We start from the raw sequence: 16561 nt of genomic DNA on the forward strand, positions 1-16561 counted from the left end.
CCTTGATACATTTTTAAAAATCCCGATAGTAGTCACTTAACAGGGACCCTCAGTGATCCACAGCTCATAATAGGTGGAAATTAAGAATAATGACCGTTAACTCAGGGCTATCTGTGCAGATCCAAGTCTATGCTTATATTACTTTATTTGCATTTAATAAATAAATAAAAATGATGTGATGCAACCCTGTATGTTGGTACGTTAAGTTTAGAGGGTGCCTTGTAGACAGGAGGGGAATGAATTTATGCATAGGTAGTAAAAGTAAGTTACTCGCACAGAAACAGAGTCGGCTGAGGATTCTCGTGCAAGTACTTGTCTATTTTGTTTTTAAATGTCTTAACTGAGATACTGTTCATAGTATCTGAGGGTAATTTGTTCCAGATGTTTATGACTTGAAGAAGAAGTATTTTGCATCATGGGATTGGAAATGCTTTCCCATAATTTTGCAGCCATTATTCCCGGTTTGACTCAACCGGTCCACTTCAAAATATGTATTAATGTATGAGTTGTAGCTATGTTACCTGAGTAAATTTAATACTGAGACAGACTGTATAATTTATATCCATGAGAACATTAACCCCTCTCTCTCTCTCTCTCTCTCTCTCTCTCTCTCCAAGGATAACCCATCACTATGGTACGCACTCGCTTTTCCATCACCCTGACACTCGTATACCAATTTCATTTATAACATTTCGGCGCCGTAACATATTCTCGACAATTTATTCTGTAGTGCAACTTCATACCTGTGACAATATTAGTATGATATTTATGCCTACTTAATCTATACTCCGACTGTCTATTATCACTGCCATCATTACTATAACAACAACAACAACTACTACTACGATTACTACTACTACTACTGCTACTGCCACTACTACTGCTAATACCAGGTACTACTACTACTGCTACTGCCACTACTACTGCTAATACCAGGTACTACTACTACTGCTACTAATACGATCATCATCATCATCATCATCACCATCATCTGACGCAGTGCAACTCTTCTAAAGCTTAAAACACGAGAAGGCGAGATGGAAAATGGGTTACAATGATGATAATGGTGGGTGACGATGATGATATCAGAAGGAATTACAATACATAACAAACCGACACAGTTTACACAGCACCGATCTCCTTCACACACACACACACACACACACACACACACACACACACACACACACACACACAACCAAAACATGTGTTGCTTCCGACGCCGTTTCCTGAGATAGTGCGCACAGTCGGGGAAAAAAGTTAGCTTAATATATTTTAACCTCTTCTCACATTCCTCCTTTGGTTAATATTCCTAAGTTGCGGGAGTTTTTGTAGGTTACTCTGATATGATATAAGTCAGGAAGGGATGTGACGGACATGCCTTGTGTGTGAAGTAGGCGAAGTGGAATAGTAGGTCAACTTTTGTACCTGACTGTCAGTATGCTTTCTCAGTATGCTCCTCAACCAAGATGCTCTCTCTTTCTCATAACTCACAAATATATTATCCATCACCCGCTTACATACCGATTCATACGCACACGCTAATTAATTAAGCTCCATAAATACGACACACACACACACACACACACACACACACACACACACACACACACACACACACACACCGCTCGCTGGTGCAGTGGTAACGTTCTCGCTTGCCATCTGGTAGACGGGAGTTCGCGCCTCGCTCAGGTTGCGAAAAGTTTCACTGACGAAGTGGGTGGTTACTGTCCCCCTTGAGCAAGGGGACGGGTGTGTGCTTGTGTGAAGGTCACAGCCTTGCCCTTAGATCGGACTATATGAGCTCTCAGCTCCCTTCCGGGAGGGTAAAAGCTGACGATCACGACCATCAGGTGATCCTGACCGACCCGGTGAATTACCCGGTGAATTACACACACACACACACACACGGTCGAGGCAGCCACAAATATACCGACATACTTACATGCAGTAACAACAGGCATGAAATTACGATCTACTATACCAGTACCACTTCAAAAAAAAATACAGGTATGCCATAATACTGAAGGAATTATGCAGACATACAGAATGCCTATCTTCATGTTCTTGTTTTTATACTACAGTGTCTGGTGCTTTGGTATGAGTTTGCATGGCTGTGTGGTGAGTCAGAGAGCAGAGCAGGCAGGTGTGTGGGTGTGGGTGTGTGTGCAGGTGTGTGAGTCAGCGTACACACACGCACGCACGCACATACACACACACACACACACACACACACACACACACACACACACACACACACACACACACACACACACACACAAGGAAACACACATACACACACTCTCTCTCAATAACATAGAAACATCTTCCCACATCCCCTCTCTCTCTCTCTCTCTCATAATTTCTCCTTTATCCACTTCAATATCTTTTTAGGTTCTTCATACTATTCCATACATTTCTATAATCCCTCAAACACCCCCCCCTCTCTCTCTCTCTCTCTCACTTTCTGTCACAGGTGGAGCCAGAGGTCACACGAGATGCAGGTGTTAAATGAGATAATGGCCAGGTGTGCGCAGGAGGAGAGGGATTTAGGATATGGTGTGTATGCGTGTGTGTGTGTGTGTGTGTGTGTGTGTGTGTGTGTGTGTGTGTGTGTGTGAGTGTGTGTGTGTGTGTGTGTGTGTGTGTGTGTGTGTGTGTGTGTGTGTGTGTGTGTGTGTGTGTGTGTGTGTGTGTGTGTGTGTGTGTAACCTGAGCTGACCCCGCCACTCGCTCTCCTTCACTTTCACCACCCCCACCACCCCTGGTCACGTGTTCTGCCCACCCACACCTTCGATCAACCCCTTCGCTTCAAGCACCACCACGTTATTGCAAGAACAAAATGTAGTGTGGTGCTGTCATCGCATTCAAGAGGTTAAGATAATTATTCAGAATTAATTTAGATACCAGTACTGTTAACTCAAGGATTATGTTAAGATTATTTAGTACAGTGTATCCTACCTAAATGTGATCCTCAGGACGAAGCGGGTTTGCCAGGGTTCAGACCTCGAGGTACACCTATCTACACCATTGCACCACTACACAAACAACACCATACCACTACACCACCACACTGTATCACTCGAATCTATTATAACTCACCATACCACACCATGCCACACCACACACCACCACCAAACTACACCACACCACACGATATCACACCACACCACACCACACCACACCAACAAACCACAGCACACCACACCACACACCACCACCAAACCAAAGAACACCACACTATACCTCACCACACACCACAGCACCAAACCACAGCACACCACACCACACATCATAATCCCGAATCCTGTTCTCTCTTTCTGCCAATCCCCCAAACCATGTAAGGTCAAATTAACCGTCTAATGGTCGTGACAACCCCAGTACGATATTCTATCAGAGCTAATGCCACAGGATTTACTTTGGCTGCATCACTATGGACGCCTGGGTGTTGTAATACTCGTACTATTAGCCTAACCGTTTCACCGTAAGGACAACTTGTCTTCTATTTCAGCTAACCTCAAAGTAAACAATTTAGCAGAGAGTAGGTCACTAAAACCTGACAGAATTATCCTATTACTTTCATCATTAATCCTTTCACGACCGGTACAACTCTAGTGTTATACTGAGCTTAATGTCAGGCGATTTTAGTGATTTGTAAGTCACAGGAGCCCGAGATACCTGAGGCCAAATTTAAGAGTAAAAACACCATAGAAAAGGAATGAAAACAATAATTAATTTACCACCATAATCATAGTCGTCCCAACGATAAAGATTAACATTTTGAGACGGACTGTTAGATTGATAGATATACAGACACACAGACAGACAGACATACAGATAAAGATATAGAGAAAGAAGTAAACTAGATGGAAGGAGAAGGCAGCTGGAAACATGCCTGTGGAGGGAAAACTCTAAGACGGGAGGAGGAAAGGGGACAAATATTTTCAAACAGTTTTAATATAATATAAATGATATCATCATCACCACCATTAGTATCGCTCTGTCCGCTGAGATTAGTATTACGGGAGACAGGAAGAGAAGAGGGAAGTTGGAGGAAAGTGGGTGAAAGGAAGGAGGAAACAGAGGCGGTGGAGGGGAGAGCAAGGTGAGAGAAGTAAGTAGGTGGAAAGAAGGAGACAGGCCGATGGAGGGAAGACGGTCACTTGGAGGATGGTGAGGGGAGAGACTTCATATAGCTTAAATACATTATCATCATCATCATCCAAACAATAATGATGAATAGACAGAGGCTACATTTACGAGTAATGCATGACATTTCCCAAAGTTTGTCTTTCACGTGTATAATATATGCATTTGCTTGTAACTCACAAATGAATTATGTGACAAACAGGCTAGAGGGCATGTTCAAACAAAACAGTCTGTAGGTGGCAAGAATAAAGGTGAACTGAATAATGCGTAGAGGCAGATACTGAATATAAACACTATGAAGGTGAATGAAACAGTCTGGCGGTAGCATAAATACTGTACAATAAGATACCTGGATTAGGGCTGATTACGAGAGGTGCAGAAAATTATGTAGAGTGGATGGATAACTATGATTCATGGATGGATTGATGGATGGATGGATGGACAGACGGACGGATGGCTGAACGGATGGATGGAGAAATATTTTTGGATGGACAGACATGATGAATGAATATAGTGATAGATATCGGTATGTTATGCTTGCCATCTATCTACCTAGCTAGCTATAACCAGACGCCTAGCCCCGGGGGATGTGGCCATGAACAAACCGCCTTCGTATTACCCTGTTCTCCGCAATCAGGCTGCCCTACCTTCGGTTCACACCACTCTCATTCATATATATCTCCATCTTATACGCGTTTCTCTTCCTTCACTTCACTTGCATACACTCTCCTAGTCAATCTCTCTGTTGCCATTCTCTTGTTTATCCATATACATCTTCACCTCTCGCTCCACCTTCCCCATCCCCCTTTCCACCTGACTCACATGCACTCACCTAGTCTGCCTCTCACTCTTCATTCTCTCCACAAGGCCAAACCATCTCAGGCTACTTTTACGTAGCGTTTTGACCCCTTCAGCACGGTGACGTCTATTTCTCGTTATTTTCAGTGTCTCTGGACTTCAATAAATTCGTCTGGGTGCACGGCCGGATTACCAGATACAGGCAAAATGGGGAACTGCCTACCAGGCCACGGCCACAGCGGAATAAGGGTCATCACCCATCAGGCCATCAAAAAAGGTCATTACAGGTCAAGCCAAAATTTCAACGGAATAACGGAAAAAAGAAATTTATTTGTTGCAGGCCAACCGTCTGCATTGCCTGCCAGGCCACAGCAGGGTTAATCCGGCCCTGTCTGAGTGGACTGGTTAATGAAGCTTAGCCTATACCTAACCTCAGCCTGAAAAGTTCCTTTTACACAGGGGCAATATTCTTATCGGCTAAGGAAGCTTCGTAACACCTTTTCCTATGCAATTTATTTTCCTTAACACACCTTACTGTTCTGCTGTGTTATATAAATCCTTCAAACATTGCCATGCTTTGCATAAAGAACGTACAAAAGGATGTTAACCAGCCATGCCCAAAAAATAAATCGCAAAGGAAGAGGTGCCAGGGAGCTTCCTTAACTGCCGAAAATACGAGCCATAGTCTTCATCGACCCTTTCACTGCAAGACGTGTACCCCATGCTAAATAAAACAGTCTGGTGGTAGCTAATACTAATTAATAAAAGAATAAATATGTAAATAACTAAAATGCGTCATCGGACTTAAGGGGTTAAATAATAAACGATCAGGATGCAAGTATAACGCCTTCAGTACCATGATGGCTTTAGAGATGATTTTCGGTGTCTCCAAACGGTTTTTATTACGCATGGGAAAAACTTTTGGAAGTGGAGGGGTGAGATGGAGCCTTCACTTACCCCTTCACTCACAGAGCTATGTCCAGGCATCTTGAAATGGATGGATCTTGAATTTGACTCTGTTATCTTGTTTTTGTTTCTTTCTTGGAGTGAGCAATTTCCAGGCCCCTGACCTTAGGTTCCTTCTTTCTTGCATAAAACACAACAGACACACACACACACACAGACACACACACAGACACACACACACACATTGGTTCCTTCTTTCTTGCATAAAACACAACACACACACACACACACACACACACACACACACACACACACACACACGCACGCACGCACACACACACACATACGGCTGACAACCACTCTGATATAAACCAGACAAGGTGTGTGACAGATAAATGGTGTCTATGTGTGAGATATGACAGGATACATGCGAGAGAGAGAGAGAGAGAGAGAGAGAGAGAGAGAGAGAGAGAGAGAGAATTATATCCTGGCCTACGAGAAAAAAGCCGATTACATGCATGTGCGACAACGTACACACTGTATTTTGCGTAACTGTTTCCCTATTAACGGTATACAGTATGTTTATAACAAAACCTCTTCTTACACTATCTAATCGAAGGAAAAGATACTAATTTGCATTAGGAATATAAAAGGGGATGTTGAGGAGTAATGTGCTAAATAAATCGCTAAGGAAGAGGTGCTACGATGCCTCCTAAGCCACCCAGAACACGCACCATACAGAGAGATTACAAACTGTGAAATATAAACCAAATGATGCCGAATCCGCTACTCACATCATGCTCTCGACGCGGGAGCCAATGCCTGCGTCTTTGGTGACCATTTCCTGTGGGGCGTTGTCCACGATTACATTTGCTTTCTGGTGCTTCTGGTCCAGCATCCCGCGGTACATATTATACACCAGCTTTCGTACTTGCGGGTCCTTGGGGTCCACTTTTGGTCCACCGTTTCCTGATGTTCCGTTGTTTGTGGCTACCCGAAGGTTCCGCCCGCCGTTCGGATTCGCCATTTTTTAAAAGCCTCGTTTGTTTTCTGACAGTACACTTTGTAAACTAATATCCGGGGGTTTGTGTGCGGCCGTGGAGGAGGGAGGATTATTGTGCTTCAAGGTTAACTACTATATCTGACTTTTAAAATGACGTCACCGTTTATCATGCGCCCGTCTGCTTACGCGTGGAGACAACAGAACTACACCATCAAGGAAGCCTGTGTATGCGTGTGGGTTGTGGTGTTGTTAGAGTGACTAGTGTGCAAGTGAAGCCACGGGACTGTCCTAGCCTTCACACACCAACGCCGAGCACACGACTGACTTGGAGAGGGGGGGGAGGGGAGAATCAGCCTGCAGCCTCGGGTCCCTCCCTCCCTCCGGCATCGCAGACAATATTTCAAACTCCACCTTCAAATCAACGCCATGTGATGACCGCAGACCATAAAACACATATGTGCTCGGTGTCTTTGGCTCTCTACCATCACCCACTGTGCATGTCAAATGCATGACATCATCAAGGGTTGAATTTATAAACGGTCAGTTTATCGCCATCACTGGTAAGGAATATAAATGGTGAACTGGCTACCTGAGGAGAGACTTCGATGCCAAACACCACCTGAACCGGGAACCTGGCGAGGTGGGGAAGGTTTCATGAAGGCTCTCAGCTCATATTATACTCCTTTTACTTCAACCTGACGTAAAATACCCTCTCTCCATCTTGAAATATGGAGATGTACAGCAAAGTAGCACTAGAGTATAATGCTAGCCATGGAAATGCTCAGTGGACATATGTAGAGCTGTATCATTAACTTATTCTGTCACTGAGCTATGTGATATAAACTACAATAGCACGAAACTTTGGGGCAAGAAACGGTGAACGAAGTAAATTTTTACGATACACAAGGCTCACGGTAATTAAATTTTACCATGAATCATTCTATTTTGTCCTGTTTTTCACGTTATTATTTACTCCAGTATGTTTGTGCAGTGCTTAGTTGCTGTGTGAGTGAAGGCAAATGTACATACATGCTATCTTATTCACAATTTACTAGCAGTTTGTAAACACGGCCCTGATGGATCGCTAGCGTATTGTTACTTGTGTTTTACCGTATTTTTCACTTACATAACCTCTCTAGTTTTGTTGTGCCGTGTTTGGATGCTGTATGAGTGAAGACAGTCTTACAAGCAATCTTAGGTAACTAAATACGGGCCTGTGGATCACCACCGAGTTGTTGCTCTCGTAAACACGGTTAATTTGTACTGTACAACTCCATCACAAGGGTCAATGTCTTCCTTCAACGACCAAGTCTCTAGTGACTTCCGATTTGATTCTGTATGAAGAGACGTGGAAAGATTTTGTGTTCACGTTTCTTTTTCCTTACGACGAAAGCCAGAGCTATGCCAAAGAAATTACCGCAAGAAAGTTTACCTAAAATACGTGTTCTCGGTAACGACAACCTCCATATAACTCCCCAAAACTGAGGGGCACCTGATGGGGACCACTGATAACATCTTGATCTTATCTCAGATCAGTAAAAACAGTCATGACGCACCGTTTGAATTTACACAAAAGAAGGAGTGAGAGAAGCCTGATAACATACGAAACAGCGAGGGTCAGTGCGGATGATGATGTAATCGCTCAGTCGGTACTCCGCACCGGAAAGCGGGCGGGGGGGAGGGTGGGGGGGGAGCGAAGTCCACGCACTGTAGGGGCAGCAACTCTTCTTTGGTGATTTATTGTCTATACTAAGCCATAACGTTCTTCTGAATGTTTTTTTTTTTTACTGCTCTGATTTCTACAGAGTTTGCATGAAGAACTTAAGGAGGATAATGATGTGAAATGTGAAAAATAAATCGCTAAGGGCGAAGTGTTACGAAACGTACACAGATGAGGAGAGAGAGAGAGAGAGAGAGAGAGAGAGAGACAGAGAGAGGAATGAGTCACCAAACGTCGTCAAGCAGGTAGGAGCATCTTTGGGTAGGAAGGCCTGACGTCATCACCTGCTCTGTTCCTCCCTTCCTTCCCGCCCTTTCTCCATCACCTCCCTACCTCTTCTGGATCTCTCTTACCTCCCTCCCTCCCTCCCTTCCCACTCCCATTTCCTTCCCTCCATCACCTCCATTCTTCTTTTGTACCTCCCTCTCTCCATCATCTCCCTCTCTCTCCATCACTTTTCCCACCCTCACCTCCCCCTCCATCATCACCTCTTCCCTCCATCCTTCCTCTCCTTCCTCCCCTCCATCCTCCTTTAACCTCTCGTCCCTCCATCCTTCCTTCACCTCCCTCACCTTCCTCCTTCCCTCCCTCTTTCACCGGTGGAATTCTGAGTGGTGGAGTACGTTCATGAATAATTAACTTAACGTCTCCTCTATCACACACACACACACACACACACACACACACACACACACACATTCTCACTCTCTCTCTCTCTCTCTCTCTCTTCTCTGGAGGGGTATGTGGCACACTGCAGATAATGGAGGGGTATGTGGCAACAGGAATGTATATACCTAAAAATCATTAACTCTTAAAATCATTAACAAAAGCATGTTGTTGAATATAAAGCCATATATGAAAAGCATCTGAAATAATTATATCACCATTATGAATGAGTTTAAAAGCATACCAGGTAAGTTTAAAGGCCTCTGAATGAATACAACCAGCTGAGATTTGCTACAAACCACGTGGTTGGAGTAACACACACGAAATAATCCATCATTTACCTTTCTTCCTCCGTTCCCCCCTCACAGCTTTACATAACTCCTTACTAACCCTTAAAGCTTTCATCTCTCTCTCTCTCTCTCTCTCAAACACACACACACACACATACACACACACACACACACACACACACACACACACACACACACACACACACAAATCCATCCCCTTCTTTCTCCTCTGCCTCTTTACTATTCTATTCTAATTTCCATCATTCTTTAATTCACTCATTCATTCAACATTCAATTCTACGAGCGTAGGAGCCGAGGGCTAGGCAGTTTAGTCCTGACATTTATGGTGAGAGTGACCAGCCTCACTCATTCCTGAGTCGAATTACGTGAGCAATAAACCCCAACCATCCCATGGATATAAACCTTCACCGGCTCAATCCGATTAGAGCGCTGTAATTATCCATTAAACCACCATGCGCCAAAATCTGTTTATATGGTTATCACCCAGCGTAGTAAATGGTTCCCTGGTGTACAGGAAACCATTTGGCTTGTCACTCACTGTAGAGTCACCCACAGGGAGATGGAAGAGGAAAGAAAGACAGAACAGGGAGTGTAAAGTCACCCCTACGCAGAAGGTCGAGGAAAAAATGAAGGAAAGACAGAAGAGGATGGAAGGAAAGAAGGATGAAGGAGAGAAAAGGGCAGACACCCGAGAGCAGCACTACATCGAGTGAGTGGATGGTGAGCGCCCCCACCTATTACCAATTTCATTCCATTTTTCCTCGTTCTCCCAGGTTCTCAGTTTCCCTTACCAATTTTCAACAATCCCCTGCATCACTTTCACAATAAATATATAATAATCAAACAATCAATCAGTATCTCTATACAACCCTTCAATCAAGTCTATATTACTATGGCATGCCGTAATACAGATGCTGATACTAACTCGTTTAAAAATTGCCAACAATGCACACGTAATTGTAATACACTTACCCTTAGTAGCTCTGATGGTAAGCTCCGTGGTATGCGCGTAATTCTCTTTCTCTCTCTCTCTCTCTCTCTTTCTCTCTCTCGCTTACCTGTAGTAGCTTTGATAGTAGGCTTCGTAGTAGGCGGCGTAGTATTCGCTAATAAGGCGAGTATAATCCAATGTCTCTAGGTCCTGCTGTGGGCTCCCTAGGTCTGTATGGTCTCCGTAACCGCCCTCCTCCCCACAAGCGTATGTGTGACGCCGGGGGTCCTCAGACGGGCTGTGGGGAGGTAAGTAGACTTGGTAAGTAGACAGGCAGGATGGCAGATAAGTACTGTATGTAATGCAGTAGGCAGGTAGGTAGGTAGCAGGTTGGCAGGCTGGCAGGCAGGTAGGCCGGTTATAAATTAGGTAACTAGATAGGTAGGTAGGTCGGTAGGTAGGTAGGTAGGTTGGCAGGTAGGTTGGTAGGGCGGGAAGGAGGGAGGAAGTGTGAATAAACTGTAATGATAATTTTCAAAAGGCATCTATTGTGTTCTCACTTCCTGCAAAAGCCACTTTCAGCACCCGAGTGTGGAGTCTACATTAAAAATATCGTTACACTTTGCTTTATACAAAACATATCTGAAAGACCAATGGCTTCATAAACAATAATAATAATAATAATAATAATAATAATAATAATAATGCTATTTTTGCTGTTCACGAGGTAAAAAATGTTAAAAATTGGATAGCCGTACATAACTCGGTAAGGTTGTAGTTACTAGCAACATATACGATAATACACAAAGCTCACACTATATGGCTATTCTCTTTTCATTTTAACTTGGCCTAATATTGCCCCTTTCCATCTTGAATGCTGATCTGTAGCAACAGTGTAACACTAGAATATGATACTATATAAAAAAAATAGTCAGGAAGAACTTCTACGTGAAATAAGCTGTAAAAGGGCGAAAATCTGGGCCAAGTTAAGAGCATGAATGAACTTTAGAACACATTACATATTAATCTCAACGCGTCCACCCAACAAGTCTTACATCAAAAATTTAATAACTTTATCAGCGAAAAACATCAACCGTGTATGGTACAGAATTATTTACATTCATACTGCATTCTTTACATTCAACCTAGTCCCTCTGTTGGTTATATTGTTACAAAAGTAAATTCAGCAGATTAGTCTAACCTCTTCACTACGAGAGATGTCACAACAGCTTGATCAATGCGTCTGGCCGTATTTAGGAGTCAAAGAAAACAGGTCTGCGGTGAAGGGGCTAAGTACAGTAGAAATGCAGCGCGTTCCAAGAAATGCGTGAACAACTTTAGATTATTATGCTAATTTTCAGTACTAAATGCTATATCAACACCCGCAACCGTTACGAACCTTACAGGCAAAAATGGCCTCCCTGATAATTCATGGAAAAGGTAATCAGAAATTGATGCTCCCTAATGATTGAGATTTGATTCATACTGGTATGGATTACGAAAAATTAACCCATGAAAAACATTATGAAGTTTTTTTCCTCCACACATTTCTCGGAACACCCTGCATATGTAAGCGTTATATTTTATCCATTACTTGAAACAAATGGGGTTCTTCTCCCAGAGCTCTATAGCACAGGTAAACAAGACAGTACCAGTTAATCTGTTCTTAAACAATCGAACCACGAACAGCAAAACCACAGCTACAACCCACAAGTTACACCTTCACACACACACACACACACACACACACACACACAAGTATTCCTAAGCATACATGAAAGAACACACACACACACACACACACACACACACACACACACACACACACACACACACACACACACTCATAAAACCAAATATTCCTAGGCCTAACCACACACGAAAGGACACACAAACACACACACATAAAACCAAATATTCCTAGGCCTAACCACACACGAAAGAAAACACACACACACACACACACACACACACACACACACACACACACACACACACACATAACCATAAGTAACAAACACTTCAAAGCCCACACCTACACCCTAATTCACACAGGACTTACAGGTCGCCCTCTGAGACATACCCCGACACCTCCTCGGCACTGTATGACCTTATGGAAGAAAACACAGATCGTCAATCATGGTCACCTCAAATAGGATCAAAGTGGTGTTCGCGATGTGAGAGAGGCCGAGGTCTCGTGGGCTATGGAAACTCCCTGGTACAAATGCGGACAGTAATATCGCTCCACTTTTTAGTTAAACAATTATGAGGCTCTAACATTATATCATGGGAAGATCTCTGGCTCAGAATGTCATCGTTATTCATCGTAATGAAGTGCATCCACTTTTACATCCGCAACAGTGCCTCTTTTCTGTCCATTTATTTAGTATAATATACCTTTAAAATATTATATGCCTTTTTATGCCAACACAGAATGAAGAATAATATGAGTGTCTAATGCAAAAATTAAATGTAAGGAAAAGAATGTTAGGAGAGCATCCAAGAGAGGTTATGGTCCCTAGCGTGCTTATATTACATGAAAAGAAACAGCAAAACGTATTTACACTTATATAAGACATTTTATTCACAAAGCTAATTTTACTTAAATTCGATATTTTAACCTACCTTTCTCCATCACTCGCTGGAAAACTATATCACGAGATGATTACTTAAACTGTAAAGAATTCTTGCATTTTAACAACTCGTATCCGATGACGCGGTTTTCATTCTTTTTAGGTCACCACCAGATGATTTTATTTATCTTACGTGAGATGAAGGGCTTTATGAAGACTATATCTAACCCTTCCAGTTAAAAAAGTCTCCTCTAAGCTGTATGATATCGTCTGGTGTTGGCAAGAATACAGCAGAAAAAACGTCCATGGACTGCAGGGATTAATAAATACATACTTAGGCCTTCCACCAAGTTTGCTATTCCTTGTTCATCCCTACTTTCCCTGTCTATTCTTAACCTCCAATACTTTATAAGTTCCTTTCCTCCTATTCCATGCTAATCTTTACCATTCCCTGTCTATTCCTAACCTCCCATATTATAGCCGTCCGTCCCCTTCTACTCCACACCAATCCCTACTCATTCCTCTAACCCCGAGGCGCCCGAACCTTACCGCGTTGTATTTGAGCGTGACAGCGTTTCCTCACTGGTAGCGTGTCGCAGCCGGGTTTTGGATTTGCTGGCCGGCAGGGGAGGCTTGGATGATACCTGGGGAGTAGGATATGAGTTATCATACAAAGGAGAGCAAATAACAACAGACGTACTAGTCCCTTCGATGCTGTTATGTTGGGCAAAGCCATTCACGCGTATATATGTAGAGAAAAAGCATTAAAGGACTTGGCAATTTATATGTTGTGTCCTCATGTGGTGTTTTGAGGCTGTTTGTTATAGGGTAGGTAATAACTGACATACCTATTCTGTGAGTCACAGACAAGGATATCACAACAGGAAGGGTTTTTCCCCCATCCAAGAATTCCTCCAGCTGAAGCCAGCAGGAAAAAGTGAGAAGGACTACAAAGCAATGTAGAAAACATGTCATGGAAATAAAATAAAAATGTTAATCGTGTTCCACATAATTTTGGCCTAAAGGAAAAGTAACATTACGCTAACATTACGTATGTAAAAAGAAAATATACTTCAAAACTTAGTATTCAGGAGTGAACATGTTCAGCAGGTGACTAGAGGATGATGAAAATAATGTTGCCAAGTTACTAACCTGCTGGAGATCCCCAAGACTGCTGGACAGACAGTGTGGCAGGGACCCCCATCCACCACTCCTCTCCATGTCAATCCCTGATAGTGCCCCTGCCACCCCTGCTTCGGCTCCTGCTACCGCCCCTGCTTCAGCCCCTGCCACTCCTGCTACTGCGACTGCTGAAGGCCCACTAGTCAAGTTACCTGTGGATTTGGACAGCTTCTCATGTGGGGTTTCTATTGGACGAAACCCAAACTCCATCGGATCAGGGCTGAACTTGGTGATTGGGAGGGTTTTCGTAACGCTCAGGTCCCCCGTGCTTGCTGACTGTACCCGCTGAGTCTTGGCCTGTTGTAACTGCTGTTGAAACTGAATCTGTTGATGTTTCTGCCCCTGCCGTTCGAACACTTGGGTAGGGATCATCATGACCATCTTTTCTGCTGATGTGCGCCGCTTCTTCCGCTGATCCTGTTTGCGGATTTGCCTCTCCAGATTCCGTATGGACTTCTCCTGAGCATCATACAGTTCCTCTTCACTCTGAGCTTTCAATTCGACGAATTTCTCCTCTTCTTCTGGCATGTCATCTTCCTCCTCTTCCTTGTACTCTTGGTCATCCTCCCATTCTGAGGCATAATCATCAGAATCATAGAAATGACTAATTCGCTTCTTTTCTTCAAGATGGCGTCTGTAGCTTTCATATGCCTCAGCCTCTTGTCGCATCCTCTCCTCCTCCTGTCGTTTCATCTCTTCCAGGCGAAGCTGCTCCTCCGTCTGTCGTCTCTCCATCTCGACTCTCCTCAGTTCCTCTTCCTCCATTCTCCTCTGTTTCTCTTCCTCTTTCCTCCTCCATACCTCTTCCTCCCTTCGCTTGCGGACTTCTTCATCTTGTCTTTTCAGAGCTGCTATCACTCTTGCTTTCTCAGCTGCCTTTATTCTTGCCCCTTCCTGTTTCTTCTGTTCTGCTAGCCTTTGTTTTCTCTCTTCCTCTTCCTTCTGTCTTTTCTGTTCTTGAAGTTTTCGTTGTTCTTCAAGCTTTCTCTCTTCTTCTAATCGCTTTTCATCTGCTTTTCTCCTCTCTTCTTCTAATTTCATTGCTTCTCTCTTCTTCACATCTTCTACTTTTTTCCTTTCCTCTTCTTTCCGTCTTTCCTCTGCCTTTCTTTCCTCCTCCAACTTTTTTTGCTGCTGTCTCCACTTTCCCTCTTCCTTCTTCTTCTCTTCCTCCTTCCTCTTATGTTCCTCTTTCCATCTCTGCTCTTCCAACTTCTTTGCTTCCTCTCTTTGCTTCGCTTCCTCTAACTTCCTCATTAGTTCTGTTTTCTCACGTTCCTGACGCTGCAGTTCCTCCTCCTTCTCTTTCAACTTCCTCTCCTCCTCCTGTTTTCTTTCCTCCACCAACCTTTTCTGCTCCTTTTTCCTCATTTCCTCTTGCCTCCTCTCCTCCCTCTTCCTCATCTCCTCTTGAATCCTCTGCTGGTCTCTCTTGAACTGCTCCTGTAGTCTCTTCTTTTCCTCCATCCTTCTCTTCTCTTCAGCCTTTTTTCTCTCCTGCAAGGCGATCTGTTCATACTGTCTTCTCTGTTCCTCATTCATCACCCTTATCCTTTCATCTTCTCTCCTCTTCTGATCTTCTATCTTCTTCCTCGCCTCTTGCTTCTTCCTCTCCACTTCTGACATCCACGGTTCTTTCTTCTTCTGCTCTACTAAAAGCTTCTTAGATTTCTCCATGAAATCACCATCACCCTGTTTTTCCTCCCAGTGAACAGCCACCTCACTTTTAGACCCAGTTATCCACGTTGCATCAGAAGGACCACTTCCTCTACTGCCACCATCTTCTGATCTTCTTTTCTCAGCTGAGGTGATTTGCTCCTGAAGGCGCAGTTCTTCACTCTTCATGCGTCGAGCCTCCCTAGACTCATTCCTCTGTCTCATGTCATGACTGGACTGGTTCTCAAATTTCTTATTGTCATTCTTCTTCTTCTCGTCCAGTTTCCTCTCCTGCATTTTCCGGATCTGTTCATCCCGAATTCTGTTCTCCTCACGCAGTCTCTCCTCATCCTCCTTGCGTTTCACCAACAGCGTGCTGCTGCCCACTTTTCCTTTGTCTTTCTTTGGTGATGATGATGATGATGATGATGATGGGCCTACCTTACCCACCGCTGATGCACCTTGTGTGCTGGAGGATGTGTCTTCACAAATTAATAATAACGTTTGTTCTCTACTGGACATGGAGGACTGTTGTTGTTGTTGTTGTTGTTGTTGTTGTTGTTGTTGTTGTTGTTGCTGCTGCTGCTGCTGCTGCTGCTGCTGCTGCTGCTGCTGCTCCCTGACAACCACCGATGCTTGTTGCTGTTGCTGTTCCCTGGCAACCAC

The 16561-nt window shown here is 43.7% G+C and overlaps 1 protein-coding gene across 4 annotated transcripts in view; it reads right to left on the minus strand.

Moving 5' to 3' along the window:
• Positions 1-16437, minus strand: part of LOC145411463 (uncharacterized) — a 126504-nt gene extending 110067 nt beyond the window's left edge. For all 4 annotated transcript variants that reach the window (XM_080281512.1, XM_080281511.1, XM_080281510.1 and 1 more), the window contains exons 1-3: positions 14210-16437; positions 13607-13701; positions 10612-10782 (exon numbers count right to left, since the gene is read on the minus strand). In XM_080281512.1, the coding sequence (XP_080137638.1) occupies positions 10612-10782; positions 13607-13701; positions 14210-16417 (2474 nt within the window). In that variant the 5' untranslated portion in view covers positions 16418-16437. The remainder of the gene's footprint in view (positions 1-10611; positions 10783-13606; positions 13702-14209) is intronic.
• Between the last annotated feature and the right edge of the window lie 124 nt (positions 16438-16561).

This window comes from Coenobita brevimanus, chromosome 89, assembly GCF_032717465.1.
Source record: "Coenobita brevimanus isolate Jiangsu-jjx chromosome 89, ASM3271746v2, whole genome shotgun sequence".
Classification (NCBI taxonomy): domain Eukaryota; kingdom Metazoa; phylum Arthropoda; class Malacostraca; order Decapoda; family Coenobitidae; genus Coenobita; species Coenobita brevimanus.